Raw genomic sequence first — 26,129 nt, 5'->3', positions numbered from 1 at the left:
AGGTCTGCCACGCCATGTGGTCACCTCCCGGGCAGGCGGGAATCGAACTCATGCAGAAGTGGCTTTAGCTTCTCAGCGCTGTGCTTCAACCCACCGCGCCACCAGGGAGGGCCTTAACTCATTTCTTAATTGACATTTTCATGACTAATGATGGAAGTGAAATCATTAAAATAACAAGATCAATTTCCCTACTTCTGCTAAACTCAACTTACTAAACATTTCAGTGTCTTTAAATTATGTCCACCTCATGTGTTCATCTCAGAATCCAGTGCTGATGCAGAGTTTACTAATTGGCTATTACAGAACCATCAGGTTGCTGTCAGTTACCTGAGGGCTGCCTGCCAGCTTCTTGACAGTGCAGTGGATACTTGAATCTGACAAATATTAGGAAGGGAAAGGGAATGGAAAACAGGGGAGCTGGGACTTGTATGTCCCTCTAGAATGTTTATACATTTTAACCTACATGACATCTCTCTATGACAGGCATTATCATTCCCATTTTATAGATGGACAGAGGCCAGGAGAGTGAAGTGGTCAGTTCTCAGGGGCAGAGGCAGGAAGACTCAGTCCCAGTTCCTGGCATGGCAAACTTTGTGGTTTTGTTAAGGGGAAGGATGTCCTAAAGGAACTTTGCAGTTTTGTAGACTCGACCCCCTACTCCAGGTTTCTGGACACTACTCCCTACTCCAGTGATTGGAAACTACAACTCCCAGCAGTACCAGGGAGAGAACTGCGAGGACCCCGGGTGGAGCTAAGCAGGCATTCTGGGACTTTGGGGGATAAATAGGGAGCCATTATCAAACAACTCTCTCACTCCCGGCCACACTCTCTGGAGGTATGACTGGGGGCTATCAGTCAGTTTGTTACCAGAGCTCCAAGTCAGCCAAGCAGGTAAGATATTCTAGTTACTTTATATCTCTCTCTCTTACCCTGGGTTGTTCCTGTGCCTTTCCCCTTTTGTAAATAAACCCATTATTGACCCTTTTGGTGTGCCTGCAGTACAACTAAATTTTAAGTGCGCAGGTGAGGCCCCACACGCAGGCAGCCCAGTTCACAATGGGGTGCCCTGTAATAGTTTCATCTATAGATGTGGAATCAATTAGTTGGAAGCACCATGTTCCCTCTACCCTCTTTATCAGTCACTTACAAGAAAATGTGTTACATCTGTCTTTCCAAGTATTAAGAACTTTATGCTAAGGAGCATACTTTCACAATGTATACAGTTACCAAATCATCACAGTGTACACTTTAAATATCTTACATTTTTATTTGTCAATTGTACCTCAGTATAGCTGGAAAATAAAACAGCTTCATGGAACTGATCCCTTACCAAAGCCTTGATCACTTACCAATGCCCTCGGTTCCTCCCCAATCACCTCTCAATGGGTCAGGACTTAGAGGAAATGCACAATGTGCTGGGTAATTTCCAAGTTTAGCAAAACTGCAAAAGTATGCCACAATGTCATGGAGAGGGGATATCAGCTGCAGAGTCAGCTTTAAGGCTCTAAATGCTGCCTGTGGGGAAATCAATACAAGGACATAAGTTTTAAGAGACATAAAAAGACGTAAGCATTCATTACAGACAATATCTTCAAACAAGAAATACTTAGAAAACTTTTTCACCTTATGATATAAATAATAATTATAAAATAATATCAGAGAAAAAAGAACAGCAAACAATGTTGGGTATCTTTAGACAAGGTAAAGGGGTGTATCTGTGCATGCATGTGAGAGAGACAGAGAGAGAGAGAGACTGTTTCCCTTTAGTTTAAAGACACTTGGTGGCCATAAACACATCAAACACCAAAATGTGTCGTTATAACTACCTATGAATTACAGGGTTAAATAAATTCCTTGCAGGTACCTGTATTCAGACAACATTGCTGTGAGGGAATACCTATAAGCAAATCATAGCTATTTATCAACATACTTTAAACACTCTTCTAAAAATCAAACACTGGGTTTTAAATATCAACCTTCAAGTGAAGGAAAGGTGAAAAATTGTATCTAACTGCAGAAGATATTATATATATTCTATGCATATACTATATATGTATAGATGTACTATATATACATATTGATAGGAAAAACACATCAAAAGTATTCAATGAAAAAGTAGTCCTATTTTTCATTTTTCTCAGGAAACTTGGTACTGTTTTCCATAGTGACTGTACCAATTTACACCCCTACCCTTAGGGCACACTAGCTCCCTCTTCTGCATAGACTCACCAATACTTGTTATCTTTTATCATTTTGATAACAGTTGACCTGACAGGTGTGCGAGGCTACTTGCATATCCATGTGATTTGCATTTCCTTGATTGAGCACCTTTTTTAGTGCCTGTTGGCCATCTGTAAGTCTTCTTTGGAAAAATGTCTGTTCAGGTCCTTTGCCCATTTTTAAAATCAGGATTTGTTGTTGTTGTTGTTATTTGTTATTTATTTATTTATTTTGGCCATTGAGTTGTATGAGTTCTTTATATGTTTTAGGTATTACCATCTTATCAGATATATGGTTTATAAGTATTTGCTACTATTCTATAGGTGGTTTTTTCATTTTGTTACATGTTTCCTTTGCATGAAAAAGCTTTTCAAGTTAGTGTAGTTCCATTGATTTATTTGTGATTTTGCAGCATGTATTTTGTTATATATAAAAAAATCATTATCAAGGCAAATATCAAGGAGTTTTCTACGCCTATTTTCTTCTAATAGTTTCACTGTTTCAGGTCTTACTTCTTAATCTTAAATCCATTTTGAGTTAATTTTTGTGGGAGCAGAAGAGAAAATTCCACAACTTCTTTGAGATTCAGGCTGATAGAACAAATAAATTCACATCAGGCAGAACTAGGAGAAAAAAGGACCAACCTTAATTAACTTCATGGTATAAATTCTAGAGTAAATGGGTCTGTACCCAGCTAAGGACTAGAGTAGATGCATAGTATATCAGGGAGAGAAAAGAGGGTCTCATAGAATGGGAAGGCATGACTTCTTATGACAAAACCAGATGTCATAGGTAAGGTTCTTTGATTAAAAAGTTCTTTCTAGAGATGATCCCAAATCTGGGTAATTTTCATTCTGCTTGGTAATGATAATAGGTCCTCTTGAAGGTCCCCTATTGACTTTAGCTCCACAGGCCAAGGTGACATATCTGGGAAAATCTGATCTGGACACCTCAGGGAGCCCTATCCTTCAAGGGTAAGATAGAAGTCTGGCGTCATTTTTCTGTGTATACAACTACCATGATCCAGCAATCGTACTCCTGTGTATATTGCCAAAGGAAATGAAATTAGTATCTCAAAAAGATTATCTGTACTTCCTAGTTCACTGCAGCTTTATGCAGAATAGTTAAGACACATAAACAAATCAAGTATCTGGTGGGCTGATGGATAAAGAAAACATACACACACACAATGGGCCATTATTCAACCACCAGAGAAGAAAACCCTGCCATTTGAGACAACATGGAGGAATGCTGGGGCATGAAACATGTTGCAGAAGTAGAGGAAGACACATACTATATGGTCTTGGTATCTATTATCTAAAAGTAGATAATAGATGATAGATGTTGGATAGATAGATAGATAATCAGACTTATAGGAAGGTAACTGCCAGGGGGAGGGGAAATGGAAACTTTCTGGTCATTTAGTTATAGAAGAATAAATTCTGGGGATCTAGTGGACATGATGTCTACAGTTAAGGATACCACATTATATATGTGCAATTTGCTGAGATGAGAGTAGATAAATATTCTTACCACAGCAGAGGTGATGACTGTACCAATGCAATGAATTGTAATCATCACAATGTACACAAATATCAAATCACATGTTCTATACTTTGGATACATAATTCTATTTATTAATTATAATTCAGTAAAGGTGAAGGGGGAAAAGATGAGCAATTTAGATTCTTAAACAAGTTTTCACTTTCAAAGAAAAATCAGAATATTTCCAAATTGCCATTTTCAACATAGCACTTTATCTGGTAAATACTTATGTGTTTAAAGTGCAAATACTTACTTGAGTGATTTAGGTATTCCTATACCCACTCTTTTTTAATGATTATCAATATTATTCTCTAGCGTATGCTGGGTGCTTAGAGCAACTCCTCAAAAAAGAGTAACCTGCTGACAGCTGTGATTAAGTATATCTCAACCTCCACTTAGCTGCAGGGTTTTCTTGAAGGGTCTGGGAGGAAATTGAGGATTAAAAAGGAATTTGGGAAGATCGAATTAGAGTTCCTTAATGACCATGGAGAAACAGAACTCAAGAAATAATGAGGCCCAAGAGAAATCATAATAAAGCAGGTAAAATATTAGAAACTGAGATTCATTTGTTAGATGTCCCTGGAAAAAAAACAAGAGTTGTTCTCTGAAACTGGGATGTTTAATTGTGAGACATAAAAATGGCCAGTTTCTATTCTGGAAAGATGAAAAAACAAACAAACAAACAAACAAACAAACCTTTTCTGGTAGAGTTTTGAACATAACCAGCACTTCAGAAGGATGGGGTATGAACCATATATTGAGGAAAACTTTCCCATCAGCAGACAGCAAACTTCGTGGCCGGGTCTGAAAACTGTGAAATTAGAAGAAAATTCTGGAAGGCACAACATTGCTCTCTAAACAAGAGGTGGGGAATGTGAACTATTTATATACCAGCATGCTCTGGCCACAGCGCCTGAGCCCAGATGGTGGTGACCCACAAGTCCGGTGTCCAAGGCTCAGGGCCATGGGCCTCTTTTTCAGGCCACTCACAGGTGGCCACAGTTATAAATAAACTCCACAGAAGAAGTGCAGTTGGGCTGATTTTAGCCGTAACTGTGTCAGAGGAAGGCGGGGGCATGGAGGGAGGGAAAGGTGTGGTAAGGACGGAAAGGCAAGGGGATGAATTTAGTGGCTGGCATCATACAGGGTCATATGTCCTGTTACATATTTTTTCACTGGACTCTTATGACAACTGAAAAATGTGCCCGTTTGTTTCCATTTCACAGATGGGGAAATTGAGGCCCTGTTGAGGCTAGGTAGGTCTCACTCCACTCTTAAGAGATGAAGTTGAGATTATTTAAATACAGGTATGTCCAGTTCTAGATCCAGCCTCTATTTTCCTCTCCCAACCCCCATGTATTTTGTAGTGTTCTTCAAATTCTGGCCTTTGCTTTTCTTCTTTCTCTTCTCTCTACACTGCTCTCCCCCAAATAGCTCATCGGTGTGCCTATCCCTTTGCTGTGGGTTTATATGCAAATACATCCTCCATCTATGTCTGGTTTAAGGATTCGCATAAGCCCAGACTCCTGCCATTTGGCTTGAGAAACAGACTGTCACCATAGTTTCAGTATCTTTCTAAATGGCCACTGACAGCCCCTTTGTTCTCTTTCATCCTGTTTGCTGGAGGACAAGCACCGGCCTCACGGATCTCGCCATCACTGTGCGCTCTCTCCCCAGCCCCTGGACAGGAGCTGCTCGGTGTGAATGTGCTGCCACACTGGGCCTTTGCACACGCTGTCTCCCAGCTTGAGCTGAACTTGCTTTCCTGGCCCACTTGAAAAAGTTCAAGACTCAGGTTAGGTATCCCCTCTTCTTTGAAGCCTGCCTTTCTCCCCATACCCACCTTTCCAATTCTTCAGACAATACTGAATACTTCTTGGTGGGGACTTACCATGTAGTGTTATTTTATCCTTTATCACAGCACACCATGGCTACCTGGCTACTTCCTCTTGCCTGGGGGGCAGGGACTATATCTAATCCCCTGCTGCACAGTGCTTGGCACCAAGGCACCATGTACTATTGTTCAGGTTGTGCCTGAGGCAACCAACAGTGGGCAAGTCTGGCTTACACTTCACTTGCCTAACTTCAGCCTGTGTGGTTGTCCCCGCCCAGAGGGAGGGGTGTCTTCTGATCCTCATGAAGCAGATGAAAGGCACTAGTGCCGGCTCTGCCTGTCACACTGCGAGGGCTCAAATACTATCAGTGTCTTTGTTCTCTGTTCTTTGTTTCCTCCATCAGTCATTGCCAGTGCTCCTGGGAATGTGGTCCACTGTGCAACGTGATCAGCATCACCCTAAGTCTCTCATGTCCTCTGGGCCCATGAAGGGGATTCAAGGAGTGTCCTTTTTGGAAGAAGAGTTCCCTGTGGCTCCTCAGCTATAGAGACTGGTAGGGTGAGGGTAGGGTCTCTGCTGAACCTAAACAAAGTTCAGTACAGTCTTCTTTTTTATAATATTTACTTATTTATTTATGCCTACAGAACTGGGATATAAGCCAGAGATACAGGGGTGGTGAGAGGATTCACCAGAGACAGAGTGGGGAGCAGAACAGGCAGATGGACAAAGTACACTGCTGAGGGGAGCAGTGGGCGGGTCAGGAGAAGTCTGCCGTGCCATGTGGGTCACCTCCGGGGCCGGGGATCAAACTCACACTGAAGCAGCTGCGGCTTGCTTACAGTGCTGCATCTTTACCCGTTGCAACACCAGGGAGGGCCCTCAGTACAGTCTTCTAAGGATTAAGTTTCATCTTCAAATTTTAAAACTATAGAATGCATGCTGCTCCTAGGCCAGGAATGCCAGCATACAGCCTGGAGACCACCTGTCTCCCCTTCCTTGACCATGGCAGACACTGTCATTCAGTTGCAACACTCACAGGCTCAGGATGACTCAGAATCCTCAGCTGGTCACTAGCATGTTGTTGGAATTAACATTTGAAAGAAGCTTATTTCTGGGGCCCTCCCTGGTGTGGTGGTGCAGCAGGTTAAAGCACAGCACTGAGAAGCTAAAGCCACTTCAGCATGAGCTCGATCCCCCCAGCCCCAGAGGTGATCCACATGGCACGGCAGACCTCTCCTGACCAGCCCGCTGCTCCCCTCAGCAGTCTACCTCGATGATCTGCCTATTCTGCTCCCCACTCTGTCTCTGGTGAAGCTCCTGCACCTCTGGCCTGTGCCCCAGTTCTGTATGCACAAATAAATAAATCTTTTTTTAAAAAAAAAAAAGCTTATTTCTTCCCCTTGACCTAACCTAACTTCTTTGATAAATGAGATGGGAAACTTTGTCCTCCATGACCTTCATTCCTCAACTCTGTCCCTTCATCTTTACTTAGTCTTGACATGAGATGATTCCTACCTATCATTTGATGAGCAAATTCTTAAATATTTCCTTTCCAGAAAGTCTCTCATCAGCACTCCTATTCCTTGGAATCAAGCTCTAGCCACCTTAGCACTAAGAACCGTAGCATGTTTAGTTTCAGAGAGCTGCATCATTTCCTCACTCATACATAAAGAATTGAGACCCAGAGGGTGAAGAGTAGTGATTTGCCCAAGATCTCAGAACAACTTATGACTGAGCAAGTCAACACCCAAATATTCTAACTCCCAAGACATGACTTTCTCCTGGTAGTGGTTCAATTCTTATTATGATTCATGGAATTAGAAAGACTCTTATGCAGTAACCTTTCCAAATTTCCACAGAAGCCAGAAATGCTTTATCTAGGCTTCATTTTATGTGACTGTTTTAAAAAGGGGATTTTTAAATTCTAGGGAGCTGAGGAAGAGGGAGATGGGTGTAGAGACGAGCACTGAATCTGGATTGGTGGCAGTTGATGCAGGCCTGACGGTGGCTTGAGCTCTGGGCGGGCACTCACTTTGCTCAAACTTTCCTGGCCTAGAGCCTTACCCTGAAATTATCACACATTAACTGACCAAATGACAAAGGCTCCAGGCTTTTCCACCTTCAATAACTGTTTCCTGGCAGCTTCAGGAAACATGCAGTTATCCATGAGCAATAATAAAGGAATAGAGAAGACTTGTGACTTTTTTCTTCCCTTTCTACTTCTTGACCTTCTTATCAGAAACAAAAAAAGACTTCCCGATTACATTTTTATCCTAAATACAAATGTAGTGAAGTAGTGGTTAGACTTCTGGAAACTATTTTTAAACACTGACCCTAAATGTAGATTGGGCTTATAAATGGTTGACTTGGCTCACTGGTGAATGAAATAATGGAACTGAGAAATCTTAGAAGATTTTGCTGCAATGTTTCATATGGGAGAAAGATGCATTTTAGTACCCCTGGGTAACAGGTATTCAGACAAAGCCTTCAGCAAAGTAGTCAGTACAAGGCATTCTCCCTAAGGTAAATCCTGAGGTCCACCATAGCAACCACACTAGCTGAGCTCCTCAGACAAGCAGTGTTCTCCATAAACTGTGTACTTGATTGGGCCGAGCTAGGAATGGCCTGTTTTGACAGCCAGCTATCAGACAGTCAAGGGCTTAAGAACTTGACTTTTTTCACTTTCTAGCGTTCTACCTGTTTCTATCTGTTTAGTTTGTTCTATCACCCCCATTTTCTCTAGAAACTCCAACTGACCTGTCACTCCATCTTTGAAATTCTCCCTGAGGTCCTGCATTAGAGCTGAACACTCCTTTTGTGTCCTCAGAGAAATTTTCACATGCTTCTAACATGTTATCTTTGACATTTTTGAAGTTACCTGTTTGGTGATAGCGCTTCCCCCATTTGAACGAACTTTTTGCCAGAGGCAATGACTTACTCACCTTTGTAACTCCCTGTATGGAGCAAAGGACCTGGCACTCAGTAAGCACTGAATAAATAATGGCCGAACAATGCATCATGGATGAGTGAGAGAGTAAAAAGTGGTCCACACAATGGTGTTTCCATTCCCTTCTATCTATGGTCATATTTATTAAGAACTGCTGTTACTCAGCCCTCAACTCTGTGCTGCATGGGCAGGGAAAAGACAGAAATAAGGTCATCCTCTGGGAGATCTTTGCTCCTCCTTGGAGACTGCTAACTATATAACACCCCTTGTTGTTTTTAAGAGGTTTATTTATTTATGCATACAAGACCTGTGGTACAAGCTAGAGGTGTGGGGAGGGGAGAGAGGGTAAGAGGATTCACCAGAGACAGGGTGGGGAGAAGAACAGGCAGATCCACTGAAATAACTGCTGAAGGGAGCAGTGGGTAAGACAGGAATGGTCTGCTGCACCATGTGGGTCAGCTCTCTGGCTGGGGACCAAACTCATGCTTCAGCGGCTGCAGAAGTTTCATAGTGCTGAAGCTTAACTCCCTGCACCACCAGAAAGGCACTGTTGTTTTGTTTTCTTAAGGAAATGTGGTCACTGAGGGCACAGGTAGGCCAACTCCTCCTTCCAGGTGACTGAGTTCTAGGCAAGCTGAGATAAGGACATTTGGAAAACTGGGTAAAATCCAATAAGGAAGTATGAGAGCAGCTCCATTCTTACCACTTAATATTGTTCTCTATTTTTCTCTTCCAGAAATACAGAGGATCACTGATTTATCTAAGCTACCGGCATATCATTTTTTTTTTCCCTAAATATTTTTTTCTGTCTCATTGAGTAGAATATTTGAAGCCAGGGCAGCTAAAGATCAAATTTACTTATTTGTTTGCTTATTTTAGATGCTGGCTTATGTAAAAGGGTATGAGTGATGAAAATCTCTGGGCTCTCCAGGGGAAAACAAAACTTCATAGATTGAAAAAGCAGTCAAACAGCCCATAAACAAAGATTCCTTCTGGGTTCAAATACAAAGATACTCTTGTTCTTGGAGAGCTAACTTTTTCTGTTGCCCTTCAAGATCAAGGTCAAATGCAGTAAAGGGAACTAGATTTACATACCAAACTTCACAGGTCTTTCCCCTAGGGCGGGAAAAGATGAATAATAAGCTTTGAAGGGAATTGCTTACCTGGGGTCAAGCTTGGGGTCCTCCTTGGAATCCCTCAACCCCTGCTTTCCTTGTCGCTGCCCCATCATGAAATAGGTGTCCCTGATGGAAGGGAAATCTTCCAGCAGGGCTCTCAGACTATTGCAATACGCCATGATCTGACCCCGGAGAGCGTAGTGAGACATGTGGTGGTTAAACCTGAAAAGTCAGAAGATATGTCCAGAAGATGAATCCCTGTTGTTTTATCTCTCACAAACGTTCTAGCACCTACTTCTCTGAAAGCCTGTTCAAAGAGAAGAAAGGTCCTCTGTCAAGAAAAAATTTTCATCTGGGTCAGGTTACTATTGTCTGAAAAGTAGAGGATTGGACCTCTTCAAAAAACCCTCTTAAGCATGGCTTAAGAGAACCAACAGAACTGTGGCTTATTTAAATAGAATCCCCAATCCACTGTCTGGATTTCCACACAATACTGCTGGTTACTGAATTTGGGATCAGAGAAATCATTATGTATTTTCATGTATACTCTACTTACTTCTGACAATATTCAATGATAACCTCTCGCTTGACTTTTCCAATTTCATCCTATGATAAAAGAGAATGACAGTTATCTTAGCTAGTTGGTGATGGGAGATTCTCATCCTAGCTCATGGGTTAAACATGTAGCACAAACTTCAAGCAGGAAAAGGCCATCTGGTTGATATTCCTTCTTAAGTTCAACTGGTAGGGAGATACTCCTCCATGGGTCTCTTCCGTTCCTACAGATCTTGCTGAGTATGCCAAGAATCTAAGACATTGTTTCCCTGGGCCATTTCTCAGGGGTTTGTTTGCATAGAGAAGTCTTGAGGGAAGAAGTGTTTTCCTCCAGAAAAAGAATGCTTGAGAAAAAAGAGGTAGGCTCCCCAAGGCCCATGTTACTCAGTGGTGACATAATCCCTCTGTATTCATCTAAGCTCTTCGGTGTTGTCCCTTTGGGACATGACAGGCAAAGAGAACTGATACAAACATGAACCTCTGGCTGCTTCCTCTGCTGTGAGTAAGAAGGTCTTTATCTCTGAACTAGGAGTCTTGCATATTCTGCCAGCAGCCACAGAACAATGATAGCCTAACTAGCAGTTTGCATGTGGGCTAAATCCCTGCCCACATCAGCTTACTGTGTGAGTCCTTCTGAAACTGGAAGGTATGGGAACTCCTGAAGGCGGTTAATGAGCTATTGTGCTTTTGACTCCTTGAGTATTTTTTGAGAATTACTTATCAAATGGGGTCTTTTACTCCTGTCATTTCCCAGCAGTAATCTAGAAGGTCTGGCTTCCCTCGTATTCCATTTGTAGAAGTAGGTTAGTTAAATTTAAGTCCCCTTTACAATCACAGGTAAGGACAAAGCCTAGAGGTTGTACACCTTGTCATTCCTCTCCCACTAGCCTAATGATTTCAACAAAAATATCATAAGTAATGAGATAATATTTATAAAATTAAGCAATACTTTTAACTGATTAAAGGATGGAATTTTATTATATTTTCAGTAGAGTAACTACAGTAAATCTCTTATATAGAAACATGAGGGTCATATCTGAAAAACCAAGGGGACAGTTGAATTAGAAGGGAATGGTCCTTGTTCACCTCATCCAAGCCTGTGGGTCACTGATTTGGGGGGAGCATAGGATGGGGAGGGTTGGGGGGGCAGGGGTCTCAGAGAAATTGCAGCAAGTAGTTCTGTTTAGAAAGTGACCAAACAAAATGTAGTCTTGGAGAAAAGCATTTAGTTTTAATACTAGACTGCAATTGCCTTGAATTGCTTCTTTTCTAGTTCCTTATGGAGTTCTTTTTTTTTTCAGTTCTTTATATTTCCAGTAGTTCTATCAAATTGGCTGAAAGCAACTGAGTCCAAGTTAAGATTTTTTATTCTCTCCAGTGTAAAAGACCACAGCGCCTCGGGGAGCCCTGGCTTACCACACTCACCAGGCTATTCATTCTGTCAGCCATGGATTGTTTCTTGAGGAGGAAGGCATTCAGCATCATGTCCCGCAGTCCCACCTTTTCCAGTTGTAAAGACACAAAGGCCTCTGGAGCCCTGATGAGTGAACAGACACATGAGCCAAGGCAGGAGATGAGAAGGCATATAACAAGGAGCCAGCGCAGAGGTCTCAGGAGGACAGAAACACCTGAGGCCAAGGCTGGGCTTTGCAGTAGGGGAGCAGATGGCTCCCATGGTTCCCACAGGCATCAAGTGTTTCTGATTAGGCCCTGGGGTGCTCATGTGCCACTGTCCTCTTTGGGGACCTCCATGTGGCTGCCGCCTGCATCAGCAGCTCCACTGCTGCCCAAGTTTCATAGCCTGGCCCAGTCACCACCCAGGCCCCTCTGCCTGACCTAGCCACAGAGGGACCCAGACTAAGGTGCCTCGTAAGGGTCCTCTCCACTGGACACCTGGTCTCAAACATCCATCCGTATGCCAGGAATATGGACCTAGGGCACTTGAATGCTGGCCTCATGTCTGATTAATGACATGTTGAGTAGTGAAGTAGTTTTGCCTCTTACTTTCTTCATTCTACATTTGTCAGAATTAAATTAGATTATCATTGGTATGCTTTGATTAAGTGCTCTGAATGGCCATAATTATTACAGACTATAAATACTTTTCTTGGTCATGGTGAAAAGAGATGAGACATAACAGGGCATCCGCAGCCCGTGGTCCCGGCAGAGGCCCCGCCTCTGACAACACAAGACCTGAGAATGTCCAGGTCCTTCCAGTGTATGCCAGTCCATGAAGGAAAGTCAACTGTTGTGATAGGGCACACGAACCCTCAAACCTGCCTGCTCTAAATGGGTTCTGGCATCCACCACATCAAGACAAAACATAGAAGACCTTTAATGGAAAGGTCCTGTTATTTTCAGGATGATAACACTCCTATGAGAATCGTGAGGGTGGTTCTGTACTTTCAGTTTAAGAATGACATGGAAAATTTGAAGGTCCAAATTTTCATACTCCTCTTCCTTGTGTTCCTTGTGTTTGAAAGATAAATAAAAGGAGAAAAGGAAGAAAGGAAAGAAGGAGGAAGAAAAGAGGTTGAAATTAAGAATGTAATAAGGTGGTCCCCAGGAAAAGGGGAGGATCCAGCTTCCCTGCCCCACCCAGAAGGAGGGTGGAGCTGAGCAGAGGAGAATCTGGTGAGGAGATTGAGGAGGAAGGAAGTAGGATGGAGAGCCGGAAGGAGACCTGAGGGAGGCACATGGAGCCGAGAGACTAGAGAAGAAGCAGCTCTTGTTTCTTGGTCCTGGACAGGTTGAAACAGATGTGTGTGAGAGACCCGTGGGGGAGGTTCACTATAGCAGCATTTATTTTGATTCTAATTTTGCTCTCTTCTTCCCAGACTTGTCTGGCCATTTCTGACCCTTTTTCATGAATCCCTGCCAGAAAGTGCTCTAGACTTGTGGTGGGCTTTCAGGCCTTGCTTTGGGCCAGTCCCTTTTGGGTGGACTTTTACCTATGGGGATGAATGACTTTGGGTGCTTGATTTAGAAAGTATATTCGTTATCTTTTCTGTATTGCACACTGATTGTATTAAAGTTCCTTTCCATTAAAGGCCTTCTGTTTTGTCTTGATGCGGAGAATGGCAGAACCCATTTAGAGCAGGCAGGTTAGAGGGTTTGGGGGTGTCCCTCTCCCTGCCCTGTATCAACAACAGTTTCAACAGTTTCCTTCGTGGGCTGGCATGCATTCGCAGGACCTGGACCTTCTCAGTGTTCCCACAGGGTCGTCAAGTAAGCTCTTAAAAACTGAGCACATTTTGCCTAAGGAGCTTAAACATCCTTCAAGCTATGCCGTGTTGTAAACTCATTTAAAAGAGTACATTTTGTCATTTTAAAGGTCCCCTGGTGCAGTACCTTTTGGTGGCCTGAAGTCTCTCTGAAGAATGAGTAAAAGCGTCTGGTGCTTTTGGAGCTGGGGCTAGCAGCAATCTCTCTGTACCACCCACAGTTCTGGAATTTCTTCTTTGGGTTGACCCCATTCCACCATGATTTCTCCATTCTGAACTTACTTCCTAAAATATTTCAAACCAAAGTGAATCAAATGTGTTGGATTTATAAGTCTTGTGGTACTGGATGTAAATTTAGCTCACAACCACAGTGACCCCAAACACATGTAAAGGCCTGCGTCCATTTGGTGGGGGTGGGGGAGTAGAAGGGAAGAGATGGGAATGAAAGAGAGAGAAGGGAAGTGGAGGGAAGGAGCTAAAGGAGGAGAGCCAGAGAGGGAAAAGAAAATAGATGCCATTTTGACAATGAGGGGTGAGGCACAGAGTGTAACTATTTCCATACCATAGTGCAGTTGTCTGAAGGGTTCCATGCCCTGCAAAGTGGCTAGAGAGGCCTCTCTGGAAACACTGCTCATGGAGCTCATGGCTGCAAGATCTAAAACTAAAAAGCCTGTCTCAGGTGCCCACTGTGGTACAGACCCTCGGCCGGAGCTAGGCTTTATATGCTGCTCTGCACAGCATGATGATGAGGGTGTGAAAGCTGGGAGGTGGGCAAGGAGAAGGAGGAAAGAAGGCAGAAATTGGTATGTCTAGTATTGCTGTTGGTAATGGAGCTGCAGGGCATGATGGGTGGAATATTTTACATTCTTTCTGAAATACAAGTTATAAAAAAAAAAGACCATTTTTTGCCCAAAGAAAGAAATAAGGAGTTTTCCATAGCTATATTACTGAAGGATACCTACATAGAGACCAAAAAAATAAAGTCCAGGATGAAAAGTCTAAAGATTCCATCCTGATCTTTTCTGGAGCTCTTGCGACTATTCCAGACTTCTGAAAACTAGCACACAGTGTTGGGGGGTGGAGGGATGGGGGGGCTGGCGGTCGCGTGGGGGGAGGTTTAGGAAGGGCCAAGCATCAGGAACAGCTCTGCAGCAAGATGCCAGAGCTGACTCTTAGCTGGTGGCTTCGGCTCTGTTCCTTAGTCTTTCAGAAATTGTTTCCTCGCCTAAGAAAAGATGGTGCTATCTGCCATCTTTTGGGGCTACTGAGAGGATTCCATGAGCCCTTGTATCATTTAGCTCCTTGCCCACCTGGGTCACAGAAACTGCTAATTAAATTCTTAATTCACTGGCTCCATCATCTATTCAAAATACCAGCCATCCAGCCTTCATTTCTATCCCCAATTCCTTCTTCTTGTGCAGTCCCTTCCTACAAATGTTTTCATAATATATTATTATTCCTTTATTCTCTTATAGCCTCAAGCTTCCTCCTTCATTCTAACCAAACTTCTTAATGCGCTATTATGGACTCAGTGTTTGTGTTCTGAATTAAAAAACTGAGGTTCTAACCACTGATCTGAAGGCATTTGAAGATGGGGCCTTGGGAAGATAATTGGTTAATAAGCCATATGGCTAGTACCTAATCTGATAGGGCTGGTCCCCTTACAAGAAGAGGAAGAGACACTAGAGCTTTCTCTCTGCCATGCAAGAACAGGCCACCCCAAGCAAGGAAGAGCACCCCCAGAAACTGCCATGCTGGCACTTTGGTCTTAGACTTCTCACCTAGAAAACTATGAAAAAGTAATTTTTTTAAAAGATTTATTTATTCATGCATACAGAACTGGGGTACAGGCCAGAGGTGCAGGGACAGAGAGAGGATTCACCAGAGTCAAAGTGGGGAGCAGAACAGGCAGATTGATGAAGTACACTGCTGAAGGGAGCAGTGGGAGAGACGGGAGAGGTCTGCCGCGCCATGTGGGTCACCTCCGGGGTCGGGGATACAACTCCCTGAAGTGGCTGCAGCCAGCTTGCAGTGCTGCTCTTCAACCTGTTGTGCCACTAGGGAGGGCTGAGAAAATAAATTCTGTTTCTTAAGCTATCCCATCTGTGGCATTTTGTTAGGACTGCTGGAGCAGGCTAACACAGGAGCAGTAAGTAGACACCACATTTGTAGTCTAGCATGGTTTTCCTCCTTGACTCTTGACTGTCTGTCTTTCAATCCAGTCTCAGTAGAACTGCTGTCCGAGAGAGCAGAGAATTTTTGAGAATGTCCAATGACTTCAATTGACATTCAGTTCTTCCTTTACATTATCAAATTCCAATGTCTTAGTCTTCCTCTTTTAAAAAAAGTTAATAGCTTTATTGCAGTATAAATGATTGTCAATAAAAGACAAATATTTAAAGCGTCAGTGAGATACATGGTGACATATGTAAACAAATGTTGACACTATCACTGTAGTAATGACCCAGTCATCTTCCCTGCCATATGCATTTCCTCAAACAACTTGCTCTGCTTTCTGAAACTATAGATTAGAAAGCATTTCCTAGAATTTTATATAAATCAAGTCATGTGCCAAGTACTCTTTCTTTTTGGCTGGCTTCCACCACATTGTTGTGAGATTTCAATAGTACATTTCTTTGTACTGCTGCGTAGTATTTCACTGTATGAATTTGTTTATCCCATTCACTTGGTGATCGACATTGAGTTTTTTTCCAGTTCTTGGCTACCACCATTTGCGTACAAGTTTTTGTGTGGATATGTGCTTTCAGTTCTCTTGGGTAAATTCATATGTATGGAGTGACTGGATCACATGGTAAGTTTAACTGTTTAAAAAAATGCCAAATTGTCCCCCATGGTCATTGTACCACATGTGCCCTCATCAGCAGTGTCGAGGGGTCTGAATCTTTTATATCCTTGCCCACACTTGGGACGGTCAGCCTTTAAAATTTCAGTTACTTTCATCGGAGTTCAGTGATTTCTCACTGGGGTTTTAATTTCCCTTTCTGTAATGACTTCCCACGCCCACCCTGTGCTCCTACCAGTGACTTTCAACATTTCCTGGGGGGTAATTCTCAGGGAGAGATTCATAAGCCTCTCAACCTCCACTTAACTGGAGCAGCCACGCTTGTATCTGTGGTATGCTACACATTGGTATTCTTTATAACATCAACCGAGTAAGACTCTATAGGTTCACTGGTATGAAAACCACAGAGATGGTCAAACTGGGCTTCTGATGGTCTCCTAGTTTCCATCTGTCCTTTCTCGTCCATGCCTGAGTGTCTGATGAGCCTCTCTATACTCACCATGATCATATGGTCATCTCTGGCAAAAAGCACATCTTTCAGCGTTCCCTAAATGCCCCTCTTTGTGTTAGTCTCTCTGATGCCCCAGGTGTGACCTCTCTTTCTTTACTTCCTGCAATTTGTGGCACCTCCTTTATACCTTGCCACTTGTGGGTCTGTCCCCCCTGTTCACATGGGCCTATACTTGCTTCAGGATCATGAATTGCACCTCACGAACCTAGCATTTAGTAGGTATTGCTTTAAGATTTTTGTGATTGAAGTTTTTAAATAATCAACTTAACTCACTCTACATTTTCTACTTCAGTATTCGATTTCTGTGGGAATTTAGTATTTGGCAGTAGAAATGAGAACTGACTATTCTTGCCATATTCATGAATTTGTACTCTTCTGTTAATGGAAAGAGTAGAAATTGATAACAGTAGATAAATGTGAAAAAGGGGAGAATGTAATAAACTGCATAAACACCATGAAGCTTAAAGATGTTGAAGAGCATCTGGAAAGTTAATTTCCTAAAATCATACTTCGTTTTATACTTGTTACATTCACTTGTAATCAAAACATATGTCCTTACAAAAGCTGTAACAAATTTCCTAACAGCGTTATTCATAATAGTCCCCAAATAAAAACAACCCTGATGAATAGGTAAACAAAATGTGTTCTGTCTTTGTCAGGGGATATTACTCATCAACACAAAGAAATGAAGACTTGACATGTAGTACAACATGAATGAAACTTGAAAATAAATGAAAAAATTTAGTCACAACACGTATGATTTTACATGAAATGTCAGAAAAAGCAAATCTGTAGTGATAGAAAATGGATTAGTGGTTGCTAGGGGCTGAGAGAAAGGGGTGGAAATGACTGCTAATGAAACAGAATTTCTTTGGGGAAAGATAAAAACGTCATGGAAATGGATAGTGGTGATGCATGATTTTGCAAGTGGTATACTTTATGGTATGTAAATTACATCTCAAAACAAATAAAAATAATATAATGCATTACTTGTGGATAAAGAAGGCACAATGTATCTGCTTCCCTTTGCAAACAAACAAACAAAAAACAAAACCCACAAAGACAAAACAGAAAGCAAGAAAACCAATGATCTACCAAGGTAGAGGTAGGCAGCAGGACATTTTTTGCTGATGGTATTAGATAGTCAGTAATAATGGTTATATACAAAAGAAAGATTATTTGCAAACCACTGAAGATTAAGATGCCAGTAAGGATTGGGTCATATGTTGAAACACATTAGGAAAGAAGGAAGGGAAAACTTGAGGGAAGGGAGAGAAAAAGATAGGAAAGAAGAAAAAAAGGGGAAAACAGAAGGGGGAGAAAGGAAGAGAGAAGGAGGGAGAGAGGGTGTGGGAGGAAGGAAGGAGAATTGGAGAGGGAACACTGGTGGTAGGAAAGCAAGAGGCTTCTTTGTGGCAGACCTTCGCTGCCAGAGACTGACCTTGACAACAACGGGGCCTCCTTGGGGAGTGTGGTAGAAGGTTGCCTGTTGCACAGCCACCATCAAGGCATTTTTCTGAACTGCTTGGCAGGCGAGGGCCACTTGCATATTTTCTACTCCTGAATGGAATAAGAGCTAAAAGAAGAAAATATGCATGGCATTAAGAATTTCTCTCACAGAGGAAGAGGTGAAGTTGAGGGCTCAGATTCCCACTGTCCAACACGCCAATACGTGGGTCTCACTGCAGGATCTGCTGCAGCCTTGATCCTCAGCCATAGACTCTGTCCCCACCTAAGCACCTTCCACCCTATGCAGGCAGCCTCCAGGCTGATTTGCCATGCAGATTTCCATCAGGCTTTCATCAGTTTCTCCAGGGGTCAGAAAAGGCTGAGTAGGCGTTGATAAACTAAGAACTTGTGCTCAATGGCAGATGAATATTTAAAAACATATACAGAAAAAAATGTACACATGCAAAATGCACAGAAGCAAGAAATTCTTCTGAATGGCAGGGAAAAATAGCACTAGGTTTTAAAAGATCATATAAAAATAACAATAACTAGTATATACTTTAAAATGTTGATGCAATAATGGTTCAGTACCTGTGCTGCTTTTTAATAGCTGCTACAGGTGGTACTGCACAAGCAATGGCCATCATCATAATGATGCTGGGGGCTTTTCTTATATATGGGAGCCATGCTAGTATGAAATACAGGATTTTTAAAAGGAACACATAAGCATATTGCTTGTCATTTTAGTTTCTTTTTTAAAAAAAAGTAATTAAAATGATTTACCTTAAGAACGGCTTCCTTCTTATAAAAACTAAATTTGCCCAGTTGGTTGTCATCCAGCTCAGAAATAGCTAAGAGCAAGGTAGTAGGAGAATATCTGCAAGAAGAAACAGGAAGTTGTTTCTCTGAGCCTTGATATTGGTCAAGCGATGCCCATTCTGATGGGACATCAGGTGAGTTCTGACGCATCAGTAGGAATAGCAAGTGTAAACTGTAGACAGGTCTTTACATTTTTACCTAACTACCAAAATGCTCTGGGATATTGGTCTTCATCTTGTGGTGTGATTGCACTCCTTCTGGATTGTTTGAAACTCTCTTCGTCTGATCACCTTTCTTCTATAACTCCTTGATCCCGCTTGCTCAGGCCGTTGGCTGAGTCAAACTCTTTCGTCCACTCCCTAAACATTGTTCAGTTTCATACTTTTCTGGCCACACTCTCATCTGCTTCTTCTTTGCAGCACCATTTCTGCTTTGATCACAGTTCTCTGTCTTTCACTATGAGACGCTGTCAGGGAACTTAGAATCTATAGATCTTGATTTCTTCTGTAAAGGGAAGTATTGCCTCCTTACATGATAATGGGATAATGTGCGTATGGATTGTGCTTTCTGAACTATATCAGTCTACTCATACTTGGCATATGCTGCTGTTGTGAATATCCTCTAAAGAGGTGACTAGATATTAGCATTCATCAAAATAAATGCAAACTCAAGGCACAAGTGACTAGATATTAGCATTCATCAAAATAAATGCAAATTCAAGGCACAAGTTCTTTGGAGACATAAACCTTCCCCTAGTGATTCAGAAGGTCCCTAGATCTCCGGGGCATCACAGAGGACCAATCACTGCTTGTCCAGGCTACAGAACAGTTGGGCAGGTTGTGCTAACTGGTTGATTCAGGCCGAACAAAATATGCCCTACTTTCACAGCGTGGCAACACACCTCAGGCAGGAGGCCCTTGAAGAGCCAGAGAACAGCTTGGCTCCAGGAAGGAGGCTTAGCCTCCCCAAGGCCCAGTTCTACCTCCTACCTTCAGCTTCTGTGAGGTATTTCTGTATCCTTACATAAATTGTCTTTTGGTTTAACTAGTATGACAGGATACTGCAGGGGAGATTTACCTCCAGGGGACACTTGGCAATGTCAGAAGGCACTTTTGATTATCATAAATAGGGGAAAGGTATTTGGTATTTGGTAGCTAGAGATCAGGGAAGCTGCTGAGCCCTGTCTGAAGTACAGGACAGGGCCCTCCAAGATGCAGTTCTCCAACTCCAACGTTCAATGGCATTATGGCTGAGAAAACCTGGGATATTGTATCCTATCACCCTCGCCCCCTCCATTTCAGCCCATGATTTTTCTAGGGAGAGAAGACCTTTAACTCAAAATTATGGGGCTATCTCTGGTGATGCAACAGGTTAAAGCACCACATTACAAAGCTCTCTGAAGCCACTGCAGCATGAGTTTGATCCCCAACCCTGGAGGTGACCCACATGGCACGGCAGCAGCCCTCTCCTGACCCACCCACTGCTCCCCTCAGCAGTGTACTTTGTCAATCTGCCTGTGCTGCTCCCCACTCTGTGTCTGTTGAATCCTCTTACCCACCACACCTCTGGCCTATACTCCTGTAAGCATAAATAAATAAATCTTTAAAAAAAAAAACCTCAAAATTTTATTTTGAGCAGCCCAAATTAGGAAGTGAAAGGTGATTTTCCTCCTTGGAGTGGTTATTATTTTCCTTGGGAAGGAGCCAGCACCAGGAATCTCCAGGAACAGGGCTAGGACCCATCGGCAGTGGAGGCAGATTGGCAGAGAAGGCACATATCAAAAGCTGACTGATGGGGAAAACAAGATTCCTTTCCCCAGCTGAGTAATTCATGATCTGCTTCTAGTAAGAGAATTTCTTTCAGGAAATGGATTGGATCTTTGGGGCATGATAAAGAGTTTTCACTGGTTTGCATCAGCTTCTGAAACTGGCCAAGAAAAGGACCTGGCAGAGATCTTGCCATACATGTTAGATTTATACACCTTTTCTGTCCTGGAACAACATGGTCAACCAGGGCAACTCCTGAACCTGGTGATCCCACCTCATTTGAGCTCTCTGATCTTCTGAGCTGATTCTTCCATTTCTGTTACATGGTTTTTTGTTTGTTTGTTTGTTTGTTTGTTTTAAAGATTTATTTTTATGCATACAGAACTGGGATACAGGCCACAGGTGCAGCGGCGGTGAGAGGCTTCACCAGAGACAGAGTGGGGAGCAGAACAGGTAGATCAATGAAATACACTGCTGAGGGGAGCAGCGGGTGGGTCAGGAGAGGTCTGCCGTGACATATGGGTCACCTCCTGGGCTGAGGATCGAACTCTCACCAAAGAGGCTGTGGCCAGCTTGCAGTGCTGCTTTCTAACTCGTTGTGCCAAACGGGAGGGCCCTACATGGTGTTTTATATCTAGTTATCCCCTACATTGAGATTTTTTTTAGATTGAGATTTTTTTTTAAAGATTTATTTATTTATTCAGAACTGGGGTACAGGCCAGAGATGTGGAGGATGAGAGGATTCACCAGAGACAGAGCAGGGAGCAGAACAGGCAGATTGACAAAGTACATTGCTGAGGAGAGGGGTCAGGAGAGGTCTGCCGTGCCATGTGGTGACCTCCAGGGCAGGTGGGAATCGAACTCATGCTGAAGTGGCTTTAGCTTCTTAGTGCTGTGCTTTAACCCGCTGGCTGCGCCACCAGAGAGGGCCTAGATTGAGATTTTAATCCCCCCCTTATTAAAAAAAGACTGAAGCCGTAACATGTAGAATATAAGAAAAGAATTTTAAAATATGTGTTCAGTGGTGATAATTATTTCTCACTTTTCGCTGGTCATTAAATCTACTGCCATCTTATTTTTACCTTTACCCTCTCAAAGCTCACCTGTCCACACGATCACTGTCCTCCAGCAGAGAGGTTATAAAGACAGGAGGTGAACAGTCCATCTTATCCTTGTATGATGCAAATTCAAAGGGAACAGACCTCAGATACAAATGGAATTCTTCAAAACCCATCTCCCATGCCAATTCCTTATAGAGGCTAAAAGGAAGATGATGATGATGATAATAATAATAATAATAATAATAATAATAATAATAATAAAAGAGTCAAGAATATTTACTATAATTTCCCCTAAAAGGAAAGTAGGTGGTAAGAAAAACCAGAACAACAATCAAAACTAAAGTAAGGCAAGTCCAGTTTGAGGTGAATGCCTCACCACAGTCGTAAGCCTGTGCTGGTTAAAGACAGAGTTCAAATAGGAGGAGGCATGCTTGAACACCTGTTCACCTCTCATTTCCCGCAAGCTGACTCTGCCCTCAGAACCCTCTGGAAAAGTCAACTACCTCCAACTCCCATCTGCGCTCAGAGCTCTTCAAAGCGACATTTTTGTCGCCCCCTTGAGGAACATCTTTGTCCTCCTGGATCTCCATGCTCCTGCCTCATGGCACTCTCCATTTTCATCAGCTTTTCCTCTTTATTTTCAAATGCTGTTGTTGTCTGGGTTCCAAACCTGGTCCTTTTCTCATTTTCTCCGTCCCTTTTTCAAGAAGCCTGTTGCTGACCCCAAGTGCTAATGACTGTTCCCTTTTATGAGAACCTGTGGCCCCATCTCTGTCCTGCCTCAACGCTCAGGTCTACCCCTTGTTTCGAGGACAGGCAGCTGGGCTCATACAGCTGTCTTGCTGGCAGGTCAGCCTCGTGTCAGATGGCCAGATGACTTCTCTTCCTCCCTTACCCCACCTTAACTCAATTCTCCATCTTGAGAAGTCAGTATAGTAAGACTGAACTTAAATAGCATCTATCTTAGTTTGCCAGACTGCTGTAACAAAGTACTGACAACCTATTGGGTGGCTTAAAGAACGGATGTTTATCTCCTGGTTCTGGAGAATGCAAGTCTGAGGTGAAAGTGGAGGCAGGCTTGGTTTCTTTTGAGTCTGCGTGGCAAGGACCTATTCTAGTCCTTCTCTGTGCCTTACAGGTCAGCTTCTCCTTTCCTCACTCTGTCCTCCTTCTGTGTGTCTTACAAATTTTCTCCTCTTATAAGTATGCCAGTCAGATTGGATTAGGGCTCACCCTAATAACTTCATTTTAACTGAACTACCCCTGTAAAGATCCTGTATTCCAATAATCTCAGTCTAGGGACTAGGGGTTAGGGCTTGAGGGCTTGGATCAGAAATTATGGAGATGGGGATCACAAATGTGACCACTGCTGTGACTCATGGTTTGAGTCCTGCTTTTACTACTCTGCAGTTCTGTGATCTTAGGCAAACAACTTTTCTGAGCCTCTGCCTCACTAGTAAAATATTTGTTAGCGTCCTCAAAAGGGTAGCTTGAAAATGAAATGAACTAATATACATCAAGTCCTGAGTACTCACCCAGGCCACAGCAGGCCCTGGGTAATGGTGGCTAGCGGATGGCCGAATCTTTGTGCTGTATGGCCTCACGCAGACACTAGAACACATCAGCGGTCATGCGCATTTGCAGCAAGACCCCACCTCCACCCCAGCTATAATGTTCCTGCTGGTGTTATGTGTCTGCTTAGATGTGCCACTGTCATCTCCCATCCGTTCCCAAGTACATAAGCGTGTTGTTACCATGCTGAAACTTCCCTACTTCTGCCAGATGTGGATGCTGTCACTCATTCTCCTTTTTCTAGGTCCTCTGCTGCTTCTACTCTGCTATTCAACTCTATTCTATTCCAGTGTGAATCAAATCAATATCCCCTGAGTGCCCACACTAGGTGATGGCTTAACTTGGTCTGTAGGCGGACAGAGAGCTCACATGACGAGAAGCCAGTAAGCCAATATTAAGCATCTAGTTAAAAGGGAATGTGCTGAATGAACACAAAGCCCGGTTCTGGGAGGAGAATGTAGGTTCGCCGAGTGTTCAGGGAGGCTCATGGGAGGCTGGGAGAGGTGAGGGGAGCGAGGTGACCATGTTAGCCATGTAGGATATTCTCACTTCACTAAGGGCACAGAGGCATGAGGCTTCTGGACAGTAGACCCACAGTCTGTTATCTCCCCTCTGGATCCTCAGCCCTGCTACGGACCGTGCTAAGTAGACGCTCTCCAGACTCATTTCAATCAGCCGGTGGCGGAGGGTCAAGAGCTCCAGAAGCTTGGAAAATGTCTCCAGGAGCAGCGCGTGGGAATCTTGGCCTTGGGTCTGCCCATTGTCCGCTGCAGACTTGAGTGCACGCAGGCCTATCTCCCGCACGAGAAAAGGATCACTCATCACTTTAGCTGAAAACAGCTGAAAGAAAGCAAAGTACTTTTTACAAAACCAATATATATATATTTACATGTTGTGAAAAAAATATCAGTGTCACAGACTCTGGATCTAGACTTCCTGGGTTCAAGTCCTAGCTCTTAAGAGCTGTGAGATTTGGGGCAACTGATTCCATTTCACCGACACTTGGGTTCCTCCTTTGTAAAGTGGGGTTCAGGATAATAACAGTACTTACAGGAATTGATTAGTGATGACAACCAAAGAGTGTTGTTGAGAAGCTAATAGATGCAAATGAGTTTGGTATATTGTATTAGCTGTTACCATTATTATAAATGTTTTAAGTAAAAATAAATAACAGAAATGACAAAAATTCCCTGAACAAAAATAGAAAATCCTAATATTTTGGTGACTAATAATTATAATAATTCCCTATAAGCCCCTATATTTGCAGTTTTAAAATGTCAAAGAACTTCACATGTATTACCTATTTTTATTTTCAAAACTCCATGAAGTAGACACCACAAACACCATTAGTTCCATCATCACCAGGGAGGGAGCTAAAGTAACATGGAAATTCCCTAAGGTCACACAGCAGTGTAGATAGTAAACGTAGGCTCCCAATTCCAAGCTCAGAAGTTTTACAGCCTCCCAAACGGCCTTGGCCTTCACAGTGCTCCCCTCTTCAGATGTAGCCTATGCAAGTTAGGAAGTAAGCACACTGTTCTTTAAACCCTCCTGCATCTGGCTTCTCTGCTTTGACATCTTTGCTGCCCTCTAACATACCAGTCTTGCAAGGAACCCATTTGGGGAACCCCTAATCTGCTTTTCCTGATTTGGTTCTCAGTGGTGCACAAATTCCTTTTTCTACCCACATATCTACCAAGGCACTGTCTACTCAAAGATACTACTTCGACACTCTGGAAGTCTTCCAAAGTGAAAATGAGATTTAGCAGACTATTGTGAGTCCTCACTTAACACTGTTGATAGGTTCTTGGAAGGTGAGACTTTTATGTGAAAAGACAGTAACACCAGCAGGTCCAGAGTCATGTTTGTAATGCCCTTCTGTTCAATGTCTGCTGGGATTTTCTTTCTCTCATCAACATTACAAGTGAATGTTGAGTGAGTGGGTGTTAATCAAGGGCCTGCTCTCATTTCTGCATGTCCTCTGAGGGCAAGCTTGACCCCATTTTTAGGCCTATCAGAAAGGATTAGTATGAATGTTTATCATTTCTAAGCATAAATGAGAACACATTTTAAAAATAACAGTAATTAAAACTGTGACATCGGTGGAAGACTAGGAAGGTTTCACAGATACTATGATTTATAAGAGAATTTAAAATACTTTTAAAAAATCTGGTATCAGAGGACAATGTGATGAGGATCTTCACTGGACAGCAGTAGAATTCATGACTGGTAATTTGGGGAAAATTCTATTTTGAGTCAGACCTGACACCTCCTTCTCTCTCTCTCTTTCCAGCTGGAATACTAAAGGAGCTAAATACCTCTAAAATAGAAACCAAATTCTTAAAAGAATGAAATAATATAAACATAAAGCATCTAGAGGAAGATTTGCTGGATTTAGGAGAATAAAGAAATGACAAAAGAATGACCAACATATCTTACTCTATGAACATATTTCATATTTATTAAAAAATAAAAAGACAAACTGGGGAAATAGTTGCAGAAAATATGATAGATGAAAGTGTCAATTTTATTTTATTAAAGATTTATTTATTTGGCCCTCCCTGGTGGCGCAGTGGGTTAAAGCACAGCACTGAGAATCTAAAGCCACTTCTGCATGAGTTCGATTCCCACCTGCCCCCGAGGTGACCACATGGTGTGGCACACCTCTCCTGACCCGCCCGCTGCTCCCCTCAGCAGTGTACTT

General features: G+C 42.7%; 2 protein-coding genes across 2 annotated transcripts in view; both read right to left on the bottom strand.

Moving 5' to 3' along the window:
* LOC101630713 (coiled-coil domain-containing protein 162-like) overlaps positions 1-4,485 on the bottom strand; it is a gene marked incomplete at its 3' end in the record, with an annotated part of 19,754 nt that extends 15,269 nt beyond the window's left edge. The window contains exons 1-2 of the mRNA XM_012732458.1: positions 4,462-4,485; positions 1,350-1,515 (exon numbers count right to left, since the gene is read on the bottom strand). Coding sequence (XP_012587912.1) covers positions 1,350-1,515; positions 4,462-4,485 — 190 coding nt within the window. The remainder of the gene's footprint in view (positions 1-1,349; positions 1,516-4,461) is intronic.
* A 935-nt stretch (positions 4,486-5,420) lies between these two features.
* LOC101630485 (transmembrane protein FLJ37396) overlaps positions 5,421-26,129 on the bottom strand; it is a 74,256-nt gene continuing 53,547 nt past the window's right edge. The window contains exons 18-25 of the mRNA XM_004674075.1: positions 24,063-24,265; positions 21,896-22,051; positions 18,991-19,084; positions 18,180-18,334; positions 11,637-11,757; positions 10,222-10,271; positions 9,711-9,887; positions 5,421-5,538 (exon numbers count right to left, since the gene is read on the bottom strand). Coding sequence (XP_004674132.1) covers positions 5,421-5,538; positions 9,711-9,887; positions 10,222-10,271; positions 11,637-11,757; positions 18,180-18,334; positions 18,991-19,084; positions 21,896-22,051; positions 24,063-24,265 — 1,074 coding nt within the window. The remainder of the gene's footprint in view (positions 5,539-9,710; positions 9,888-10,221; positions 10,272-11,636; positions 11,758-18,179; positions 18,335-18,990; positions 19,085-21,895; positions 22,052-24,062; positions 24,266-26,129) is intronic.

This window comes from Condylura cristata, unplaced genomic scaffold (assembly GCF_000260355.1).
Source record: "Condylura cristata isolate star-nosed mole 26May11 unplaced genomic scaffold, ConCri1.0 scaffold00001, whole genome shotgun sequence".
NCBI lineage: Eukaryota > Metazoa > Chordata > Mammalia > Eulipotyphla > Talpidae > Condylura > Condylura cristata.
Note: the sequence above shows the minus strand (reverse complement) of the source record. Positions and strands in the feature narration are given on the sequence as shown.